The sequence below is a fragment of the Populus nigra genome, chromosome 15 (genome assembly GCF_951802175.1).
Source record: "Populus nigra chromosome 15, ddPopNigr1.1, whole genome shotgun sequence".
Classification (NCBI taxonomy): domain Eukaryota; kingdom Viridiplantae; phylum Streptophyta; class Magnoliopsida; order Malpighiales; family Salicaceae; genus Populus; species Populus nigra.
The window spans coordinates 9,008,258-9,028,750 of NC_084866.1; the positions used below are offsets into that span (position 1 = coordinate 9,008,258).

Sequence of the window (20,493 nt, forward strand, 5' to 3'; positions counted from 1 at the left end):
AAGTGGCCAAAAGGTAGGTTTCTAACTTTTCATACTAAAAAAATTTTAATTTTCATCTATTTTTTATTTGAAAAATATTTAAAAAACCATGACAAACCCTATTTCCGACTTTAAATTAGTTAAAGACTAGGAAAAAAATATTTTAAAAAATTATAAGAAAATAAAAGTAAAAAAATAATAATAATTGTTTTTAAAAATATTTTTTACTAGAAAATACATCAAAATAATTTTTTTATTTTTTAAAAACTATTTTTTAACATCAACATATTAAAAAATAAAAATAATAAAAATAATTTTATTTTAAATAAAAAGTATTAAATTTTAATAAAAGTCTGTTTAAAATACAATTTCAAACATCACTTTGATCTATAGTTATCAGAACCAATCTGAGGGTTGATTCGGCCAAGGAGCCGGGTGCCGAGTTACACGGTTGACCCGGGTAAATTCAGAAAAATTTAAAAAAAAATCAAAGTTTTAATATTTTATATATAAAAAAATTAAGTACAATTCATGTGAATATATGTTATACATGTTATAAATAATGAAGTTTAAAAAAATATTTCAAAATGTTTTTTATTACATATTGAAATGATATTATGTTAGTACGTTATTTTTTTAAGTTGAAGTATTTAAATCAAAAAAGTTTTTTATCCCATATTAAAAAACATAACTTTTTTCTTGTGAACATAAAGTATATATACTAAAGGGCTTCACAACCATATTGCAAAAATAATTTTGTTCTATATATTAAGAGGTTTCAAATCTTATATTAAAAAAAAAATATTTTTTTAGTATTTATATAGTATATTTTGAAAAGGATTAATAATAAACTAAAAATATATATGTAAAAAAGTCTCTAACTAAGAGATAAAACACATTTAAAAAAAAAACTGGTTTTAATTGGGTTTTGCCGGGTTGCTGGGTCACGAATCACTGGTCAACCGGGTTTTGCTAGGTTTTTACTTATCCTGGTTTTTTGACTTACCTGGACTGGTCCAGCCATTAAGTCAATCGGATTCCAAGTTAACCCGTTAGGCCTGTCCAGGTTTCGGGTCGACCCACGAGTCAATCTGGGTTTAATAAGTAATGCTTTCATCCATTAGAAAGGTCTTCTACTGCTGTAAGTCCGGGGTTACGAGTGACGTAATTTCGCCAAAAGCAATCAGCAATCGTTAACGACTTACAGCTATTAACCAGTCGCCATGTATGACCCGAGGCTTAGACCGTTTGAACCAACAAGACAGCGATTCATAAACGCCGTCAAGAAGGCAAGAGAGTCTTCGCATCCATCTCTTGTATCCACTTGTAATTGGCTGCAAAGTAAAACAGCAAGCTACATTATGGTCCTTTTCGACTCACCAATGTCACACTTCTCCTCTCGTAATTTAAAATTTCCCAATATTATCCTATTTGTTTTTCTCTTTTGATAATTAAGTTATTTTAATACATTTATTTATATATGATAATCAACAAGACATATATAAAGCAAAACCAAGACCAGTGACTCATAAAAAGTTTCAATTTTTTTCTTAGTTTTTTTTTCCTCTTAATATCAAATCCTATAAATGTTATGATATATCAAGAATAACTTCAAGAATTAAAAATAAATCCAAATTATAAAAGTAGATTATTTGATGTTAGGTTATCATTGGGTTCTTACGAAACAATTAGAGAATCTCGAAATATAAGAGTATAATTGAAATATAGGGGAATCTACAGGGACCAAAATAAAAGTATCCAATTACACTTATTTACACGTTCTTACACAGCCCCCTTTTTTCTCTCTCTTACTAGTCTGCAGCATTTCTAATTTTATTTGGGAAAAAAGCAGACTTTCTTAGCTGTCCAAAGCACGAACCTATAGTTATTTCCTTGAAAAGGATCTGCTGCTTTTCTCTCTCTGTTATTCATCCAATTAAGGTCGGTGGAAGCTTGCTTTGGATCTCTAATTATAATCAACTTTCTGCAACTACACTTACATCTACCCAATTCCAGGTCCGTTACTCTTTCTTTTTTTTCGAATTGTGAACTGTTGCTGCAGCAATTCTTTTTTGTGTTGCTAGCTTTCTTTCCTTCAGATCCGTCGTTTTTAGATGCCTTACTGTGTCATTTCATGGACGTTTTCTTTGCTTGCTTAGTAACTGAAATTAAAAAATATTTTGATTTATTATTAGTCTTCTCTGCTTCGCATCAACGTAAAATTGAAAAGAAATTGTTTTGACTGGATTTATTGTTGATACTCGGTACAAGATTTCAGGGTTTAGTTAATGAAGTTTGCGATTAATTGAAGGTTTCTTGAAATCTGGTGTTAGAAATGGCGAATCGACTAAAAGAAGATGAAAAAAATGAGCGCATAATTCGTGGACTTCTCAAACATACAGAGAATCGCAGATGTATCAACTGTAACAGTCTGGTACTCTTTCTTGCTGCTACTTCCCTTTCTTTTTTTTTTGAAATTATTAGCATTACTTTTGCCTAGTGTTGTTCTTTGAGAAATGGAATGGTGCGGCTGAGTTGGTCTTAGCGAGTTTAATTTTGGTATTTTTTTTAACATTGTTTGTTGAAATAATCTTAAAGTAAGGCTTAAGGTTATGCTTTGGTAAAGCTGTGTGTGGGGAAGTTGTAAGGCATAAGAAGAAAAAGAAACAAATGCTTGCAATGTTGGTTCTGAATAAAATGAGTTAACGGAATTGGTAGCAAGTGGTTGTGATGGTGGGCTTGAGAAATATTGTATGCTCCATATTTACCAAAGAATGTTTATGGGAACCCAACTGTTAGTGAGTTTGACTTCGATAAATTTTATTGCTCCCCTTTATTATATAAAAGGAGAAAAAAAAAATGAAGAAATTGGTAATTTCTTCATTAATATTGGTTTGATTTGTAGGCATGGAAAGAAAAAATGAAGTGAACTTCCTCCATGATTATTGCTTACCTCTAACAACCTTTTGAATTTGAGATGATGTTAGTTTGGAAATGATAGATTATAATATGAAATGATTTTTTCCCATGTAATTGACTGCGTGGATATTTGGGCAAAGTGCAAAGGATCTTGCAATTTGGCCATTTTGCGCTTGAGTGATAAGTGATACTGTTTTTGAATTTAACGTTTTTTTTTCAATTGATTTGTATCTTCTCTGTTAGAAGTGCCCTTCATTCCATTGAAAGCAAGAGAGGTATTTAATTTTTCTTTGGCAAGTGAAAAAAAAAAATCACTAATGGTGTCACTAACGTTACTAGAACAAAAGGAAAGATAAAGTATCAGTTTGTGTTGTCTAGACTTTTCCTTTACTATTTTTTTTTTTCAACTTTTGGAAATGTTGCCAAATCTAGTATTAGGATTTAGGAATATCTACTCTTGCTGGCAGATCTAAAGACATGTTAATTGAATAAAACACAGCTCACTTAAGTGTTGGAAAAATCTTGCAATTGAATGTAAAATGTCCAAACAGAACCTTTTTGCATGGTTTCCTAGATATTTTAGATACATGCATGTGTGCTTTTCCATTATGATTATAAAGAATTCCAGTAGATGATCCAAGTGATATTAGTTTGGTTTTTACCCGAATTGACTTGTATGATGGACGTGGGTATTGGTGCTCTGTCCCAAATGATCCATAATTTATGTTGCAATTTGAAAATTATATGAACTCTGGACTAGAGATCTAATCATTACCATAAAAACATTTCTGGTGCTTTAGGAAACTGATTTCTACATCATAACAAAAAATTTCCTATAGCAATGCCCTGACTCAAAGAAAAAAGAAAAAAAACTATGGTGGTACGTAAGAGAATCTTTAACCTGAAAAATGCCAGAAACAGATTCAACTATACTCATTCTTTTGTCACGCATATGTATGATCCTCATTCATGCATGAAGGTTGAGATTGGATGGTCTCACTAATTGTGACTTTTCAATGCATTTCTTGTTTTTATTATTGAATGGTCATACAATTTGTGACTTTGCAGTGCATTGCTTGTTTTTATTCTTTATTGTCAAACTTGAGCATTGCTTAATATGGTGTGATTTAACAGTTCTGTTATTGCACCACAATTTTGCTGTTATTATATTTCATGGATTTGCAATCAAGAAAGAAATTGTTTAATTCATCTCATGTTAGATGCTTGCTCATGAGAACAAGATTGTAGCTCTGTAGCAAATATAGGAAAGTGAATTGTTTTATTCTTCCTATCTGTGACAACATTGATATAAAAATGTTCTTATGGTGGTTGGAATAATGGTGTCATAAGATTTGTAGTGCATATCCGTTACAATTCTTCCTTTTGGGGAAAACTGGCATTTTTCCCTTACAAAAGTGCTGATATATATATATTTTCCCATTGAGCAGGGACCTCAGTATGTTTGCACAAACTTCTGGACATTTGTTTGCACCACCTGTAGTGGAATACAGTGAGTATGAATATGCTTTGCTATACATTGTTATCCAATTTCTTTGCAGCTGCTTGCTTTCTGTTGGTTGTTCATGTGTATTTCTTAGTATTTTTTGAGATGCATCATGTTGCGGGTAGTTTTGGGGAGAGGGCTCTGTGAGAGTGAGAGAGATCGAGTTGCTTGTACTAACTTGCTATTCCATATGTAGCCGGGAGTTTACACATCGAGTAAAATCAGTATCGATGGCCAAATTCACCTCACAAGAAGTTGCTGCTCTTCAAGAAGGAGGAAATAAGGTAAACTAAACCACCCCCCCCCCCCCCCCCCCCCCGTCTTAGAGTTACACTTTGCTTGTCAATCTTGACTGTTTTCTGTCTCATTTTATTTTCTCAGCGTGCAAGGGATATTTTTTTTAAAGAATGGGATTCACAACGCCAGTCTGCCCCTGACAGCAGGTTATACTTGCTTATTTTTGTGTTTCACATCTTAAAAATTATCACAGTTCTGATTTGCTCTTTTTCTGCCAGTAATGTTGAGAGACTTCGAGACTTTATAAAACATGTTTATGTGGATAGAAGATATACGGGTGAGAGGAACTATGGCAAGCCTCCAAGTATGAAGATGGTAAGATGGCCTATCTTTCTTCCTAGTTTTGATTTTTCTTGATACTATCACTTGCATCGACAAGTATTCCAATATTTATAGAAGGGAGCTTATATATATGTGTGTGTGTCTGTGTCACTGTCCATGTGCGTGTGCGTGTCCTTTATAGCAATAAATATGTTTTGACTTTTGTTGGATCTCCTATTAAAACCTCTTCTCCTTGGATGTCATGAAGGATAACAAAGAAGACTTCTCTGAGAATAGGAAAACTGATGCATATCAAGGAGGGTCTAGAAGTCCACCATATGAAGATACACATGAACATCGTTACAATGAAAGGTCTAGTCCTGGCGGAAGAAGTGATGATAAATATTCAAGATATAGTTATGATGAAAGAAGAAGTCCTGGATATGATCAAGAAAGTCGACAGTATAATGATTACAAAAGAAGTCCTGCTCGTCCAGAAATTATCAATGATTGGCGTCGAGAGGATAGATTTGGAAATGGCAGGAAAGTGGAAGACCGAAGGATATCTGATGGAGATCCAAAACTGGAAGGCAGGTCACCTGAGCGGCCAAAAGAGGACAATTCCAGCCCCCCTATGGTACGTCCTGTCAGAGAGATTTTGGGAGATAATGTAGTGCCTCTTCGTATAAGTGAACCTCCTAAATCCAATGTTTCAAGGCCTGCTGATGTCTCTGCTCCTACGCAGGTAAAGCTCTGTTCCATAAAGCTGTGTTTACAAATTTCCATTCTTGTTTCTGCTTCTTTTGTCCACTTCTAAACTTGCTCTGCAATCTATCGTTGCTTAAATGCAAAATATCTTTTGTGCATTTAGTGCTTTTCCCTCTTCCAGGTCTTATGTTTCATTCCAAGAAGTCTATTTTGCATGTTGAGTTTTGGTCTTGATAAAATTTAAACAAGAGCCTGTGAACCTATTTTCCATAAGTTGGAGTTTGTTTGTCAGCTTCAGTTGCAGGGTTAAATTCCAGAAACCCAATTTAATATAATTGTATGCTGGTTGGGCTACAGTTAGTCATAATGTTGAAAGAAGGAAACCTAGTCTACGAAGATCTTTTTGCTTTTCTTTTTTTTTTCCCCTGTTTTCAGGTTGGTAGATGATGCCTGTCTGTGTGTGCATGAGAGAGTACTGATTTGTTGTTTCTGATTTGAGAAAACATTCTAATATACTGCACTAAAACCTTATAAACTTGAAAGTCTTAGAAAAGAGTTGATCACAATTCCTGTAATATCTACAAACAAAGAGTTCCTTCATTGTATTTAATGTTGTTAAAATCCTTACAATGTATCTTTTCTTTAAACTTTGTATGTAAGGAAGGTATCTTTTCCTTCAATGTATGGAAATGTACATGGGAGCTATGAAGAAAGTTGAAGGCTAGTATTGGTTTTGGAAAATCTATGCATGTAAAAAGTTGATATTTTAGAGCGTTCCATTTTCCTGTTCTGAAAATTTTCTCAGGATTTATTTATAATGTGTGAATGTTCATAGAAATCACAACCTTTAAATGATACCTGGCAGAAAATAGAATGCAATTATTTATCTGCCATCCAACTGATAATTTATGTTCCAATTTCAATTAATTTGAGTTGCAAGCAATTTGAATGTGATCGTGTGCAATCTACCTTGATAGAAAATTGTTTCAAAGAAAAAGACCAGAAAACAGCCGCTATGAGCTCTGATTTTACTGATTACTGTTTCGCTTTGTGGTTGGATTGACTTATCATACTCTGTGAAAAAATGGTCGGTTGCCTTTCTTCCATTATTCGCTTTTCCTTGTCACTTGTTGCTTTTTTAAAGTAGTTTAGTCTTACTTAGAAATCATCTGCATGCTCTCTCTCTCAAATTCAGATGAGAGAGATAGTCTTTAAACAGATATTTCTCATCCTCTATATTCACCTGCTTAGCTCTGATCTTTGCCTTCATTATCTGTTGCATTCTGGATGTCTTTTATTTTATTTTTTTAAAAAAAAAATTCTTCTGGGTGGAAACAACAGAAACTGTTACGGGAAAAAGAATAAGAAACAGTGTTTGAGCATTGTTACTTTTAATTGCAGCGAACTGCATCTTCCAGTAGCTTGGGATCTGCTACTGGGAATCCAACAGAAGTGAAATTGGAGACTACTAGAAGCTTAATTGATTTTGATGCTGATCCTGAACCTCCTGCTGCCGCCTCAATTCCTCAAGCACAACAAGCTACAATTCCTCAATCAATTGCGCATTCTCCAAGTGCTACCAATGACAACAATTGGGCTTCTTTTGATTTTGCCCCTGAGAATAAAGCATCTCAGGTTCCAAAAGCAAATCCACTGGAATCTGTTCTCTCACAACTCTCAGTTCCAGTACCTGGACCTGGTCATATATTGGGATCACACAGTGGTGCTGGTGCTCCTGCAACAGCAGCTGTGGGCAATCCAACAAATGCTTCCCTTTTTGCATCTGCAGGGAACACATCGATGTTGCCCTTCAATTCTGTAGCTCCTGCAGCCACACCAGTTAATAACTTGTCAATATTACATGCTGGTGGTGTTTCAGCAACTGCCCCAGGATTGGCACCTGCTATGCCTGTCAATGGTGGTAATTCATTTGCCAGTGTTGCAGAAGCAGGGCAGTGGCCTAGTGTGCAGCATCAGCAACCTTCTTTATTCCCTGTTTCTACTGGTCATTCTACTACTCAACAATTTACCCCACCATTAGCTTCAGGGAATCAGGTGAGCCTGCTAGTGTGGTTTTTGTGAATTTTGTGCTGTATGTTGTCAGATATTATTGTATGTTTATTTAATTGTCCTCACCTGCTGGATTTTTTTGGCAGACCTGGAATGTGTCTCCTGCCTCAAATGTGCAAGTGTCTTTGGCGACACCGTATGCAGGAGCTCCTCAAATTGTCTCAAATCCTGCATCAGGATTCATGTCTGCTGGTCTATCACAACCATCAGCTGTGGAAGTTAAACCAACTGGAAGAAGAGAACTGCCCGCGGTAATTGCATTTTCCTGTTCAATCTTGTTTCATTATTTTATGAGGTTTCATTGGATATGCTAATAGTTTTTATGGTTGCATATTGCTTATTCAATGAATGATGAATTTGTGCACAGGATCTTTTTGCTGCTACATATTCACCTTATCCTGCAGCAATTCCAGGGTGGCCATCTGGTGCAGCTCGTGGTATGGGTTTCGCTGTGCAATATAATAGCATTCCAGCGGTATGCTTATTAACCCAAATATGATGAGTCAATCTTTTCCATGTTTTACAGTTTTTTGTGCATAATTCCTGGACAAATTAATCATAGTTTTATTTTTGTTAACTACAGTCTATGCCATCTTTTCTCCAGCAACCTAAGTCAGCAAACCCTTTTGATCTCAGTGAACCAGTTCAAGCCCAACATGTATGTGATTTTACTTCATTTCATTTTAAAATTCAATATGTGCATATCCTTTGGTCTTATTTGATTGAATTACTCTGCTGTAAAAATGATGCTATAATGTGGAAAACAATGTTTTCACTAAATGCGTGTATGAAATTGTGCTTCTTTTGGCCTCAATTTTATCAATAACAGAATAGGGGATGAAATTGTCAGTTGAAAATGATTGGATATCAATCTGTTTTTCCACTTCCATGATATGTGGTCCCTGTGATGTAGTTTCCTTCAATGACGCCTTTGCATGCTGCTCTACCAAATATGCCACCTTCAGGCTTACAACATGCTTCCAGTCTTGGTACGCCCTCACCAGCATGGATGTCACCCCAGTCATCTCCTTATCCACCAGCATTGCCTTCCCAGGCACCGCCTTATTCTTCATCTATACCTCCAAGTATATAATTCAATTCCTGTTCTTTCTCTCTCCCCTCTGCATGGTTGTTTATTTTGTGCTGAGTTATTTGAAAATCTCAGGGGCATATGTGGCTCAACAAGCATCGAGTAGTATGCCATTTGCAGGGTAAGTTATTTTTCTTGGTGTATTTTATGTCTGAATATTATCTTCCGAATGTCATCCCTACTTTTTGAATTTCATACAGTCATTCAGAATTATTATTTTTTTGTAACCTGCTGTGTTTATGGTATGCCTTTTGGTTTTGAATTTTTCTGTTTACCTCAGTTACTAGTTTTATTACACAAAGCGTATGTGATTTTACAATACTATGGGGCTCCCTCTCTCACAGTTATGTAGTGATCACATGAGGGTCTTGCATCAACGTGCGAGAAAGAGAATTTATTTCTAGAGAACTGTAGTTTCACCAAAACCACTGAAGTAAATGTTCATTTACCAACAAGGGTTAGTGATTTTCTCGTTGAATGGTTAGTTGAACTGGATCGATTACAGTTGGTAGAGCTTTAAATTAGTATTCATTCCTAAATATTAAATATTCCACCTCTACAAGGTTTAGTTTCTTGTCTGAAGTTTAGAATTATCCGTGGCAAGTACTGGCAGCTTTGATTACCATTTTAAACCTTCCACTTATCGAGGTTTCTAAATTCTCTTTTCTTTTCTAATTTTTGGGCACAGGCATCAAGTAGGAGGTGGCTTTGGCGGTGATGGTGCTGCTTTTGGTGCCGTGAATATGGATCAACAGGTGGCTGGTAGATTCTCTGCCCCTCCACCCCCACAGCCTTTCTCTTCTGTTGGAGGAAATCCTTTTGGATGAAAGTAAAAGGTTTGTTCCTGCGACCCAAGTTTAGGGAAGCATCTACTTGATGCCCCATGCCATGCCGCTGGGTGGAACTCAGTTCTGGTTTGATATAATGTACTTTCTTTTGATCCAGCCAAATTAAAGAGTGCCCATTGTTCATCTGATCAATTGTCAGAGAAGCTTAGTTTAGAGAGAGAGAGAGAGAGAGAGAGGGAGGGAGTAACTATAATTAAAAGTGTTTACACCAGCATGGGGATCTAAGTTTAACTTTCATGCTGCTGTAGTGTCTATAGATATTTTGCATTGTTCATTGGGCTCTCCGAGTGTTGTCTGCCGTTTCTTCAGGTTGTATCATTTTTTCAGTGTATGGTTTTGTAATCTCTTCCTCATTCCGGTGAGCTTTTTGTTGAGTCTGCCGAAGTTTATGAAATGATCGTTACAGGACAGTTTGTGTGCACATATATTTTTTGAATATTGAGATGTTTTTCTGCAAGATACCGTTGGGTTTTAGCCTTCTGCCCACCCATCCTTGTACCTTATATTAGAGTATGTTTTTATGTTTAATTTTGTGTTTTAAAAGTGTTTTTTTTTTTAAATAAATTATTATTTAAAAAAAATATTTATATTTTTAAAATGTTTTGATGTATTGATATAAAAATAAATTTTAAAAAATAAAAAATATTTAGGGTAAATTCTCCGTGAACTTTGCTGATTTTTTGTCACAAGGCTCTAAGTCTAAGCAGCTGCTTTTGTCTTCTTGATTTGAAAAACAGGTCGAGAAGCATTCTTTTACATGCTTTTCAACCCAAAAAGTAGCTGCGAAGTATGTTTTTCAACTAAAAAAGTAGAAGCAGAAAATTTAGAAGAATATTTGGAATTTACTAGTATTAAAATAATATTTTTAATTTTTTTTATATTAATGCATTAAATATAAAAATTAATTTAAAATTAAAAAAATTAAAAATTTTCTAAAACATAAAATATTCCAAAAATAAACACACTAGTATATACATGCATATATTTGACTTGATAAGGGGTTTTTTTTTTAAGATTTTGGTATGATCATATTAAAATTATATTTTTTTAAAATATATGCATGTATATTATTTATATTTAATTAAATGCATATTAAAAAATAAAAATAAAAATAAAATATCAAACACAGATAAGTGGTTTCCAGAGTTAAGACAACCTGGTCACGTGTCATGGTTGAGCCAAAAAACGTTTTGTTGTAGCTGCTTCCTATCAAAAGCTAGTTTTGCAGCAGTTCAACATTCACTGTAATAGTTTAAAACTTCTATGGATCCTTATCCGGCCCCATCTTTGACCTGGTAGTTCCCTGATTTTGTTCAATGTGTATACGATGTTTCTCAAATAAATCCAACATTAATAAAGTAATCAAATTATTATTGAGATTCGTGTCTCCACTTCAAAACTTACGTTTTATATATCCGATGCTAATGTAATTTCATGAATCATAAAATAATAAAAACATTATTTAGAAATTTTTATAATTTTATTTTATAAATCTAGAGTTATTTAAAATTTATTATTTGAAAATCTAATCTTTTCTTATTTTGAATAATTTTTTAAATATCGGGTTGTCACAAATTACAAGTTGTTTAATTTTTCGCTCTCTAATGATAATTCACACAAATCACTAGTAAAAGATCTTATAAATTTATATTTAAAAGAGAGGGATTACCATGCCTAAAGAGCTAACTCTAATTTTATGTTTACATAACTTTTGTATATAACAAACAACTCTAAAAAAATAAGAGGCATAACTTACTATTTATAGGTAAAATATTAATTTACCCCCTGAATAATATCTATATATTAATTTAGGATAATTTTAGAAATTAACTCAATTAAGTCCTTGCTTAATTTTTGTAGGTTTAGAAATATAATCCCTATATTAATTATATTTTAGTCCTTAATTTCTAAAATATATTTTAATCAAGTAATACTTAATTAAATCATCACAGTTTAATTTTTAAACAATGATTCTTAACGTGTGTGATCCATTAGTTTTCTAATATGTTGACCCAAATATCAATTCTAATTCTAATTAAATAATTTAATTTATTATTAATTTAACAATTAATTAATTTATATTTGAAAAAAAAAACTTACACTCCTACTCTTTTGGTCTCATGTTTCCTTAACAAATAAAACAATATATATATTTAATCTATAGTATTTCATCTCTTTAAATATCGAACTTTTTTTTTATGAATGAAAAAATCAAGTGTCATCATGAATCAAGACTCATCTACATTTTGATGGGTAAGCTTGAACCCCTAAAGGTTAATCAATCAAAGACATATAACATGGTACATTATTAACTTTAGAACTTTCATGTGTTTGGAATAGAGCCATTAACGTTGATTCAAAGTGACCTTAAACCTTTTTTATATATATTTCCAAGAGTGGAGTTATGTGTTTTTTTTTTTTGGACATATGACATAAAACCCATCCTTCATTAGTTACTAGGTTGTTTATATTTTGACTTGTAATTGCATTTAAGAACATTCGGATGTTTGAATTGAAAAAATATCAAATTGATATTTTGTAATGTATTTTTTTTATAGTTTTGGTATGCTAATATTAAAAATAAAAAAAAATATTTTAATATATTTTTCTAGTAAAAAAATATTTTAAAAAAATACACGGCATCACAATAATAATTTTCAAATAAAATTTTTTAATGCAAGCATAAAACACAATTTAATGTGTTATCAAATACTTTACGGCATTTGTTAAATCACAAACATAAAAACAATTACAAAACAAGCATTTGTTGCCCCCAAACGCAAAAGCAGTTACCAAACAAAGGCAGCCTAATTGTACCCTAACTTCTCACCTGCCACACGCTCTTATCTATCTGTATATCACTTGCTCTTCTTTCCACGCTTCTCTCATCTACTTTTCTTTAACTACCCGACAACACGACCTCACCTCCAAGGACCCCTGCATCTATGGCTAGTTATCTTGAACAAACTAGCATTAATCCTCTTATGGACAAGAGTTTTTAAAACTACAACGTCTGTAAACATGTCGGTAGTTGGGATTAAGAACTGGTTTCGGTCTATTCAAAACTTGCAGAAGAAATCTTCTCTCTCTCTCTGGTATTTAGAAATGCCTGGTGCGCTTATTTGTTCTTTGTTTGAAAGGAAAGAGATTCTAGATGGCATGATTCTAAACAGTCTTCTGTACAAAGAGATTCTCTTCGTCGTTAAGTTCTGATCACAGAAATCTTTTATCTGTCAAGATTTTGTTAGAAAAGCAGAGTTGTTTGAGATTTGTTATAGCTGGGAACTACACTCCTGTTTCTTCTTTTTCCTTTGATTAATGAATCATTATCATTACGAGATTCTGGATTACTTCACGGGGCACAAGAAGGAAACTACACTCCTGTTCTTGTAAGATACGCTCTTCAGTAGCATATTCACAAATCACAAATATCATTTTCCCAAGAGTTAAACAGAATTATATGAATCTCCCTCTCCCTTTTCTGCAATGTCAGATTACAACAATAAAAAGAAGAAGAAGAAAAGGAATAAATCAGGTCCGTCAGTAGATGTGCTATGCGTTGCTATAGCATGGTATCTTGATCAGTATACCACAATGTCTTCTATCTCCAATCGTTTGATTACCATATGGATAACAGATGAAAGGAGCAATTGAAAAATGATTTGGAGAGCCTTGGTGTGTCTTAAACAGGTTCTGCTGTTCGTCTGATCTTCATTAGTATTGGAGCCACCAGCATCCATACTGCAAAATGATCTTATATAAGCTATTCTTCTCCATTCCAATATAAATAACGTCTTCTTTTTTGTCGTGATCAAGATGGCTTGGAGATCAGGCAAAGAGTTTTATGGTCTCTTGGTTTTATAATCCAAGAATACATCTTTTAATGAAGAGCAATAATGCATGGAGAAATATTTTTATTTTTGTAATTTAATTACTTACAGTAAACACAAACTGCGAGCCATTCGTTCACTATTCTCACCCAAGCACTGGTCCAACCCACGTCAATGGTCCACCTGTACAAGATCAAGGTGAGAGACATTAATTTCATCCCGCCTCTGAATTTGCCAATTCTCAATAAACAGGACGAAATGTTTTTGTTCGTCATCAATTTTCCCCAGAGCAGTTTTTTTTTTCCTGATGGTAACAGGACCTCAAAAAACCCTGTGAAATTGTATTCAAGATTGATTGAAATGATCGACGAAAAATTGAAAATGGGTGCTTATACTAAGTGGTTTCTCCTTGGTTCAGAGAAATTTGATGTGAAAATCACCCTGCAGCCACATTAGGATGGATGAGAAGACAAGATGCACAAAAGGCGGATAAGTTTTTGAGATAAGGCAACATACTTCTGAATGATGTGATGAGTATTCCAGCCAATCAATAGCATCGCGAAGTACATTGCTCCTGTGGCAAAAACAAAGTGGAAAAAGCCATAACCATATGGAACATCATCCTCATCCTGCGTGTCCCCCTTCCTGAACTGCAGCCGTTGTCAGCCAAAAGTTGTGGAACGATGTGGTAATAGAAAATAAAAATTTCATTGGATTTTGGGACTAACCTGAAAGCATTGAGAATCAATGCCTGTAGAAAATGTGGCTATAACAATAGCAAGCAGTGCAACAATAAAGCTCTGTGGACATACGAGATCTATTGTCATTAAGATAGAAAAATGCCAAGAAATCCTGACAATAAAAAGCATTAAACTAACAGTACTTTCATGGTTCAAAAATATTAGTTTGCTCAGCTGTTCAACCGTTCTAATTTTTTTTGGGCAATTTTCCTCCATTTTACAGGCTCATGCAGGAGATAGCATCCCTGGAAAAGGGATTCATTTTCTTAGTTTCTTTTTTCAAATCAAGAAAATAAATAGCGTTTCCTTCATCACTCCTTTCCAGCAGGTTGACACTATAATTCCCCCTAACAAAGTGAGAGATCTTCCAAGTCCACTACCTAAGGCCAATGGTTATCCATGGAAGTCAAATGTACTTTTTAGGGGCAATATGAAAGCTCCGTTCCAGTAGCGTTTTCTTTTCTTTTTGGAAATATGATCATAATTGATGTTTTGAATTTCCTTAGGCATATAAAAAGCATATTCTATCATTAGCCGAGTCAAAATTGCTAAGGTTAGAACTTATGAAATACTTCAAGGATCTTGAGATTACTATAATGGTTAGCCAGTCTGTTCTTCTTGAAGCTTCTGCCTTCCTGTTGCAACTTTCTCCTGCTGGTTCACTGCAAACACAAAAATGCAACAAAATCAAATTTAATGAAGAATCTAGTATTAACTAATCTACTGTTTTAACTCGACGATTATAATAAAAGAAAAAAAAAATAACGAAAGAAACAGTTCATTTCAAGCTTCGCTTCACCAATGGAAAGCATTAGGAGAAGAAAATTTGCTTCTGGTGTAGTTCACGTCAGGTCGTTAAGGCAGGTGTATACAAGTGTTATTGTTATCTGTCATTCTAACGCTTTTTGGAAGTTACGAACTGCAGGTCATGTAAAGTCAATAATTTACAAAAGCTCTCCGACCTTCATGATCGCTTTTAATTTTTGACTAGTGCAGGTTGCCATTGTACAACCATGTTGCGTTAAGTGGTTGAGAATTTAAAAGAACATTTACCTGTAGCGTAAATTTACAGACAGTAGATGAAGATGAATGAATAAATAAGATAGGGAAGCGTACCTCCTGATGGCACACCAGCAGAGGAATACAACGTAAAGCCCCATGAGCCCTGGAGTCAAAAAGCCAGCATTCACCTGTTTCCAGCCGAAATTAGTAACTTTATACTGTATGTCAGGGCATCAATCAATTGAAAGCAAGCACATGTAGGACTTTACTTTGGGATGGAGAGAAACGCTGGTCATGAGCTGGAGCAGTACCAGAGTCCAAGTGATGAAGAAAATGTTAAGTAAACAAGACGGCTCTGGTGTATACCAAATGTACATTAGAATGACCCCAAGTATGCATACTACATATGAAGTAGTTGCAACTAGCATCACATTGATGTGGCTGCAGTTCGAATCACATAAAATTAGAGCTGATACAGGTGAAATAACTATCAAGTAGTAGGTAACTCGCATTTCTTGATAAATTACTGATAAGAAAAACTCAATTGTCAATTTCATACGCTAATTTGCCAGGAATTGTCTGGCATCAACTTGCCTAACTGAATCTATACAGGACACATATTGGATTCAAGCTGACCAGATCAACAAGCATCACCAAGAAGGTTGTAGAGATAAAGATGTGATAAATAAATCCTTCTAAAGTCCAGACTAATCAATAGCCTATTATATGGAATACATAGATACTTTTGTGATGAACTTGGTTTGGACATACAAGGATTAAGGTCTGATTCTATTGGTCAGTGAAGTTGGTTTGGGTATTCTTAGGAATAAGTTGCAATTCTGTACAGATTTTACTGTCTTAGAAGCATAAGCACTAAAAATTGGTCAATTTTAAATTTTCTAGTATTCTTTGGTGGAATTATTATAATTCTATTTTTGAATTATGAACTCCGCAACCTTTCTAAAGGCCAGAAAGAATGCAATCATTTACTTGGTTTTTTCATCAGTCTCCTTGCTGACAGGGTCAATGGCTTTGACCGCCTAAATGCTCAGACTATGAAAGCAAATTCACCTACCTTAAGCATCCGTGGATCTTTGCTGAGAATTTTCAAAATGCTTTTATGAATCGGATAATGTCTCTATTTTATTTCATTTCAATTTTTTAATTGATTGGCAGTATCTAATCTATGGCTGGAAGACACGAGACAAAAGGGTGTATGCGATGATGTTCACAGGCTATTTGCAAACTTAATATGTTTTGAGCAAAATGCAATGATCATCAACAAAATGTTCCAATTAGGAAAAGCACAGAAAGAGTTTAAATTGGCATTAGCTTTACAGAAGTCTTACCATCTTACTGCATTCTTTTCAGATTGGCAACAATCATTCAGCCATCGAATAAAACTGATTACACTTATTAGCTGAATTAGGAGAAAGACCCTGAAACGATAAAGTGAAAAGTAAACCAAAATCTTAGAGAGACTTCTGCAACCAAAACACAGAGGAACCATCTACAGCTTCCTGAAAAACTAACAGTAATATGATATAGAACAGGAAAGAGAATTACCCAGCACCAAAATGTGCAATCTCTCCTGCGAAATTAAGAGAGGAAGGAAGAAAATCACATCAACGTACGATTATATATATTATCAAAACATTGAAATGCTGGATTAGAATTGATAAAGGGAAACGAGAGATGCTATTTGGCTTTATATATAATGCGGAATGGCACAAACCATAAATTTGGAAAAAAGCAGAGGGCACCAAAAATGTGATAATTGTCAAGGAAATCCACAAGACAATCTTAGCGGTCCACCATCCAGAATGCCATGCATCTCTGCGGCCATGCAACTTTGAGGTACCAACAGTAGAAAGAAACATTATTATGTAAAATATCTGCAATATGATTAAGGTATAGCTTTGAAAATTAATTTAGTTCCAAGATTCCTCTATTTCACGGAAGGAATCCCTTATATTGGCTTGTAATAAAAGTACGAAGGCACCATAAAGCTCCTCTGTATGATTGTTCTGGTGTTAGAGAAAGCAACTATAGAAGAAAGTTTGAATCAGTGTTACAATTGAAGGATACAAAGCATCCCAAGCTCACACGCAGAACTCCTTCAGCACCCGAACAGTCAGATTTTCCCGCACACACTTTCAGTTCTGCAGCCACAGTTTAACACCAGAGAGATAAAGCGACCAAAAGAAAATATTTGAAGGTAGGTGTTTTAACTCTGCCAATCCTTAGGAAAAATTAACATAAGCATACAGCTAACAAATGAGTAGCTGAATAACTAAAACAATGAGCAATCTTACTTTCCAATGTCACTGAGGCACCACGGCCATAGTCCCTTGCAGCCCAAGCTAGCAGATTGGAAAACAGAAAGACCAAGCCATAAACATATCTGGCCATCCAGGGATTGGAACCATTCCGGAATTGGCCAAAGCATGATGGATCTTTGAGTACCACGGCAAGCCTCTCATTTGTGATGCCTGCACCACTCTCCATTTCACCTTCAAACTAGCAGTATTCTTCATCACATATAGCATCAACCTACCATAGTACCTCACTGGATTTCAATGCACTCCCTCGTTTTGCAATGCAATCAGGTGCTCTAATATGCTGCCATTGAAGGTGGAATCAGTGCGCACAATTACAATGCAATGCAAATTAGAGACTCGGTGATAACAGAAAGAGCCAAGTTGAAACCTTGTTGTCTTGCTGGGTTCTCTCTAACAAAAAGCCTAGATCTGTGGTGCAATTCCTTTCTGAAGCCACCAGTGAGTAATGCCTCGAAAGTCAATTAGTGCTGCGCAGGCAACCGTTTATGACCAGTTCCTGCAAAATCAGTCTAAATCACATGGAGAGACTATGAATACAGCCAGTACTATTGAATAAAAAGGAGACTTCTTGACAATAGTCAAAAAGAGGATTCTTACAAAAATCCCAAAAAACAAACAATTCGTTTTCTTTTCCTTTCTTGGGTCTTTCAACAGCTGAAATATGAACTACACTCTACACACGATCAAGACAAAATTCAAAACTCAAAAAAGGTCCCTCACTATGGACCTTGTCTCGATTGAGTTCCCAGAGAAAATTAAAATCCATGAATTGAGTTGTTCCCTAAATCCATAAACGGAGATGGATGAACTGATTGATATTATAAAGAAAACAGGGACACGGCCATATTCCGTAAACGTTTTTACAGTGACATGATCGATAGCGAATGTTCACTTCTCCTAAATCCAAAGCTAGTTGTATGATTGAATTGACATCACAACACACCACATGCTTTTTTTCTTTGTCGACAGTGAAAAAAAAGGAATCCAATTTCAATTTGTGCTAAATACTTGGGAGACGTGCGAGCATTGATGAGTAAAGGAATCTTTCCTTCACCTCCAAGTCTACTAGTCTTACTGCATAATACGAACACTTTTGTACCCCTCCATGCCAAAAACTCACGCAACAAGTCTCCAACAAGCGGCGGGGGTAATCTTGGTAATTGCACTTGTCACTCGTTACTTTCTTTTCTTTTTTCTGTAGTGAGCAGCGATATAAAGAATGACTCTCTGCTGATGCCTCTGGACCAGAGTCCATATACGCAAAGATGATTCTCCACTAATTTCTATTCATTAACTAAAAAGACCAAAAAAATAAAAATGACTTCACCCCTTCTGTTTGCTTCCCGAGAAAGTGGAGGAAAGTTCAAGGAAATGAAACGAAAGTTTTCCTTTCCAGTCAAATTATTCAATTCTATTTTCCCAAATTGCTAATTAACACAAAAACTGCACAATCACCAAGAATATCATCTTCTACTTTCATCAATACGTAAACAAGGCTCCCCTCCAATCTACATGCATTATTAGTTTTACAGTTTCAATCTTTAGAAAAACTCAAAAACAACAAAAAGAAAACAAGATCTTGATATATATTCTCAGTATAAAGAAGAAACATTGAATGTTGTACCAGTAGTTGCGAGAGATCTAGCCGGAGGAGCAATTGATATCTGTTGAACAAGTTATGATCTCTCTTGGACACTGCACAGCATAGAGTTTCTGGTTTGTTTCCTTTTTTCTGCTTTTGTGCTACAATTCTTGTCCGTTATAAGCGGGTTTTTTTTGTTAGAGTGGAAGAAAGAAAGAGAGCGGATTGCAGTTTGCTTTTTCTGAGCCTTTTCTTTGCTTTCTTCCTTTTTCCCTCCGTAAGCTTCACTCATCGTATCCTACAAGAATAAGCAAACGATTATAACCGATAAATTAAAGTTAAAATAAAGTAGATTATAATCTTATCTCTCTCTCTCTTTTTTTTTTAGTGGAATCGTTTCATTTAGTTTCTTAAAGAAAGTTTTTATTTTCTTAAATAAAATATTTAATTTAAATTACAACCTTAATAATATTTTTAGTTAAAATAAAATCATAATAGGTTATTAATAAACAATTAAAGTGATTTTAATTTAATCATACCACACATCACAATACAATACATACAACGAGTGTGTTTGAAAGTTTTATTGTGGTTATTTTTTAAAATGTTTTTTATCTAAAATTGTATTAAAATAATATATTTTTATATTTTTAAAAAATTATTTTTGAAATCAATGCATTAAAATGATCTAAAAAACATTTAAAAAAATATTAATTTGAAGTAAAGAAAAAAATAAAAAAAATTTAATTTTTTTTAAAAATACTTTTGAAACACAAAAATAAACAAAGCTGTTTCAGCCCAATATATTTTTATAGTTTTGGTAATTAATTGGTTGTAATTATCCAAAGCAAATCACTAAAATTGTTTTTTAAAAAAAACATTCTTGGGAAAGTATGCACGTATCTCCTTAATCACGTTCATCTGGCTATATACTTTTATTACTTGTTTGTATTAATCATAATTACTGCTATTATTACCATGTAGGGAAATTAATTAGTTATCTCGCATGAGAAATTAGTTTTTGTTGCTTAGAACTCAAGCTAATATTCAAGTTGCTTGATGCTTGAAACTTTAAGTTATAGATTTTACTAGATTTGTGTTCCGCCGTTCGCGTTTTCTGGCCAAATTTTTTTTTTTTATGTAAGAAAAGAATGTCAAGGGGAAGAAATTCAAGACTTGGATTATTGATTTAATTAATAATTTAAATAATATGATTAAAAAAATATAATAACAATAAATAAACTGATAAAAAAAAACAAAAAAAAAAACATATCCTAAACCTACTCGAATTATCAAACAACTTTGATGTTAAAGGGCAAAA

General features: G+C 34.0%; 2 protein-coding genes across 9 annotated transcripts; one reads left to right on the forward strand and one right to left on the reverse strand.

Moving 5' to 3' along the window:
- The first annotated feature begins 1,792 nt into the window (after positions 1–1,792).
- Positions 1,793–10,133, forward strand: LOC133674382 (probable ADP-ribosylation factor GTPase-activating protein AGD14). Of its 7 annotated transcripts, none has more exons than XM_062095453.1 (14): positions 1,793–1,995; positions 2,251–2,413; positions 4,347–4,408; positions 4,599–4,686; positions 4,784–4,845; positions 4,918–5,014; positions 5,229–5,705; positions 7,070–7,723; positions 7,825–7,989; positions 8,106–8,213; positions 8,322–8,396; positions 8,652–8,823; positions 8,904–8,949; positions 9,517–10,133. In XM_062095453.1, exons 2-14 carry the CDS (start codon positions 2,315–2,317, stop codon positions 9,653–9,655), a joined length of 2,244 nt encoding a protein of 747 aa, XP_061951437.1. In that variant the 5' UTR covers positions 1,793–1,995; positions 2,251–2,314; the 3' UTR covers positions 9,656–10,133. The 7 variants fall into 7 exon arrangements, with proteins under 7 accessions (XP_061951437.1, XP_061951436.1, XP_061951434.1 ...); XM_062095452.1 differs by having other exon boundaries at positions 1,799–1,995; positions 2,258–2,413; XM_062095450.1 differs by having other exon boundaries at positions 1,799–1,995; positions 2,291–2,413.
- Positions 10,134–13,035: 2,902 nt separating this feature from the next.
- LOC133674949 (uncharacterized) lies at positions 13,036–19,482 on the reverse strand. Of its 2 annotated transcripts, none has more exons than XM_062096256.1 (14): positions 19,215–19,482; positions 17,958–18,086; positions 17,564–17,870; positions 17,337–17,410; positions 16,984–17,143; positions 16,815–16,839; positions 16,598–16,687; positions 15,518–15,689; positions 15,363–15,436; positions 14,839–14,908; positions 14,235–14,306; positions 14,023–14,156; positions 13,616–13,689; positions 13,036–13,417 (listed from the first exon to the last, which is right to left on the reverse strand). In XM_062096256.1, the coding sequence occupies exons 3-14, from the start codon at positions 17,754–17,756 to the stop codon at positions 13,359–13,361; spliced, it is 1,197 nt and encodes a 398-aa protein (XP_061952240.1). In that variant the 5' UTR covers positions 17,757–17,870; positions 17,958–18,086; positions 19,215–19,482; the 3' UTR covers positions 13,036–13,358. The 2 variants fall into 2 exon arrangements, with proteins under 2 accessions (XP_061952240.1, XP_061952241.1); XM_062096257.1 differs by lacking the exon at positions 19,215–19,482 and adding an exon at positions 18,188–18,630.
- Between the last annotated feature and the right edge of the window lie 1,011 nt (positions 19,483–20,493).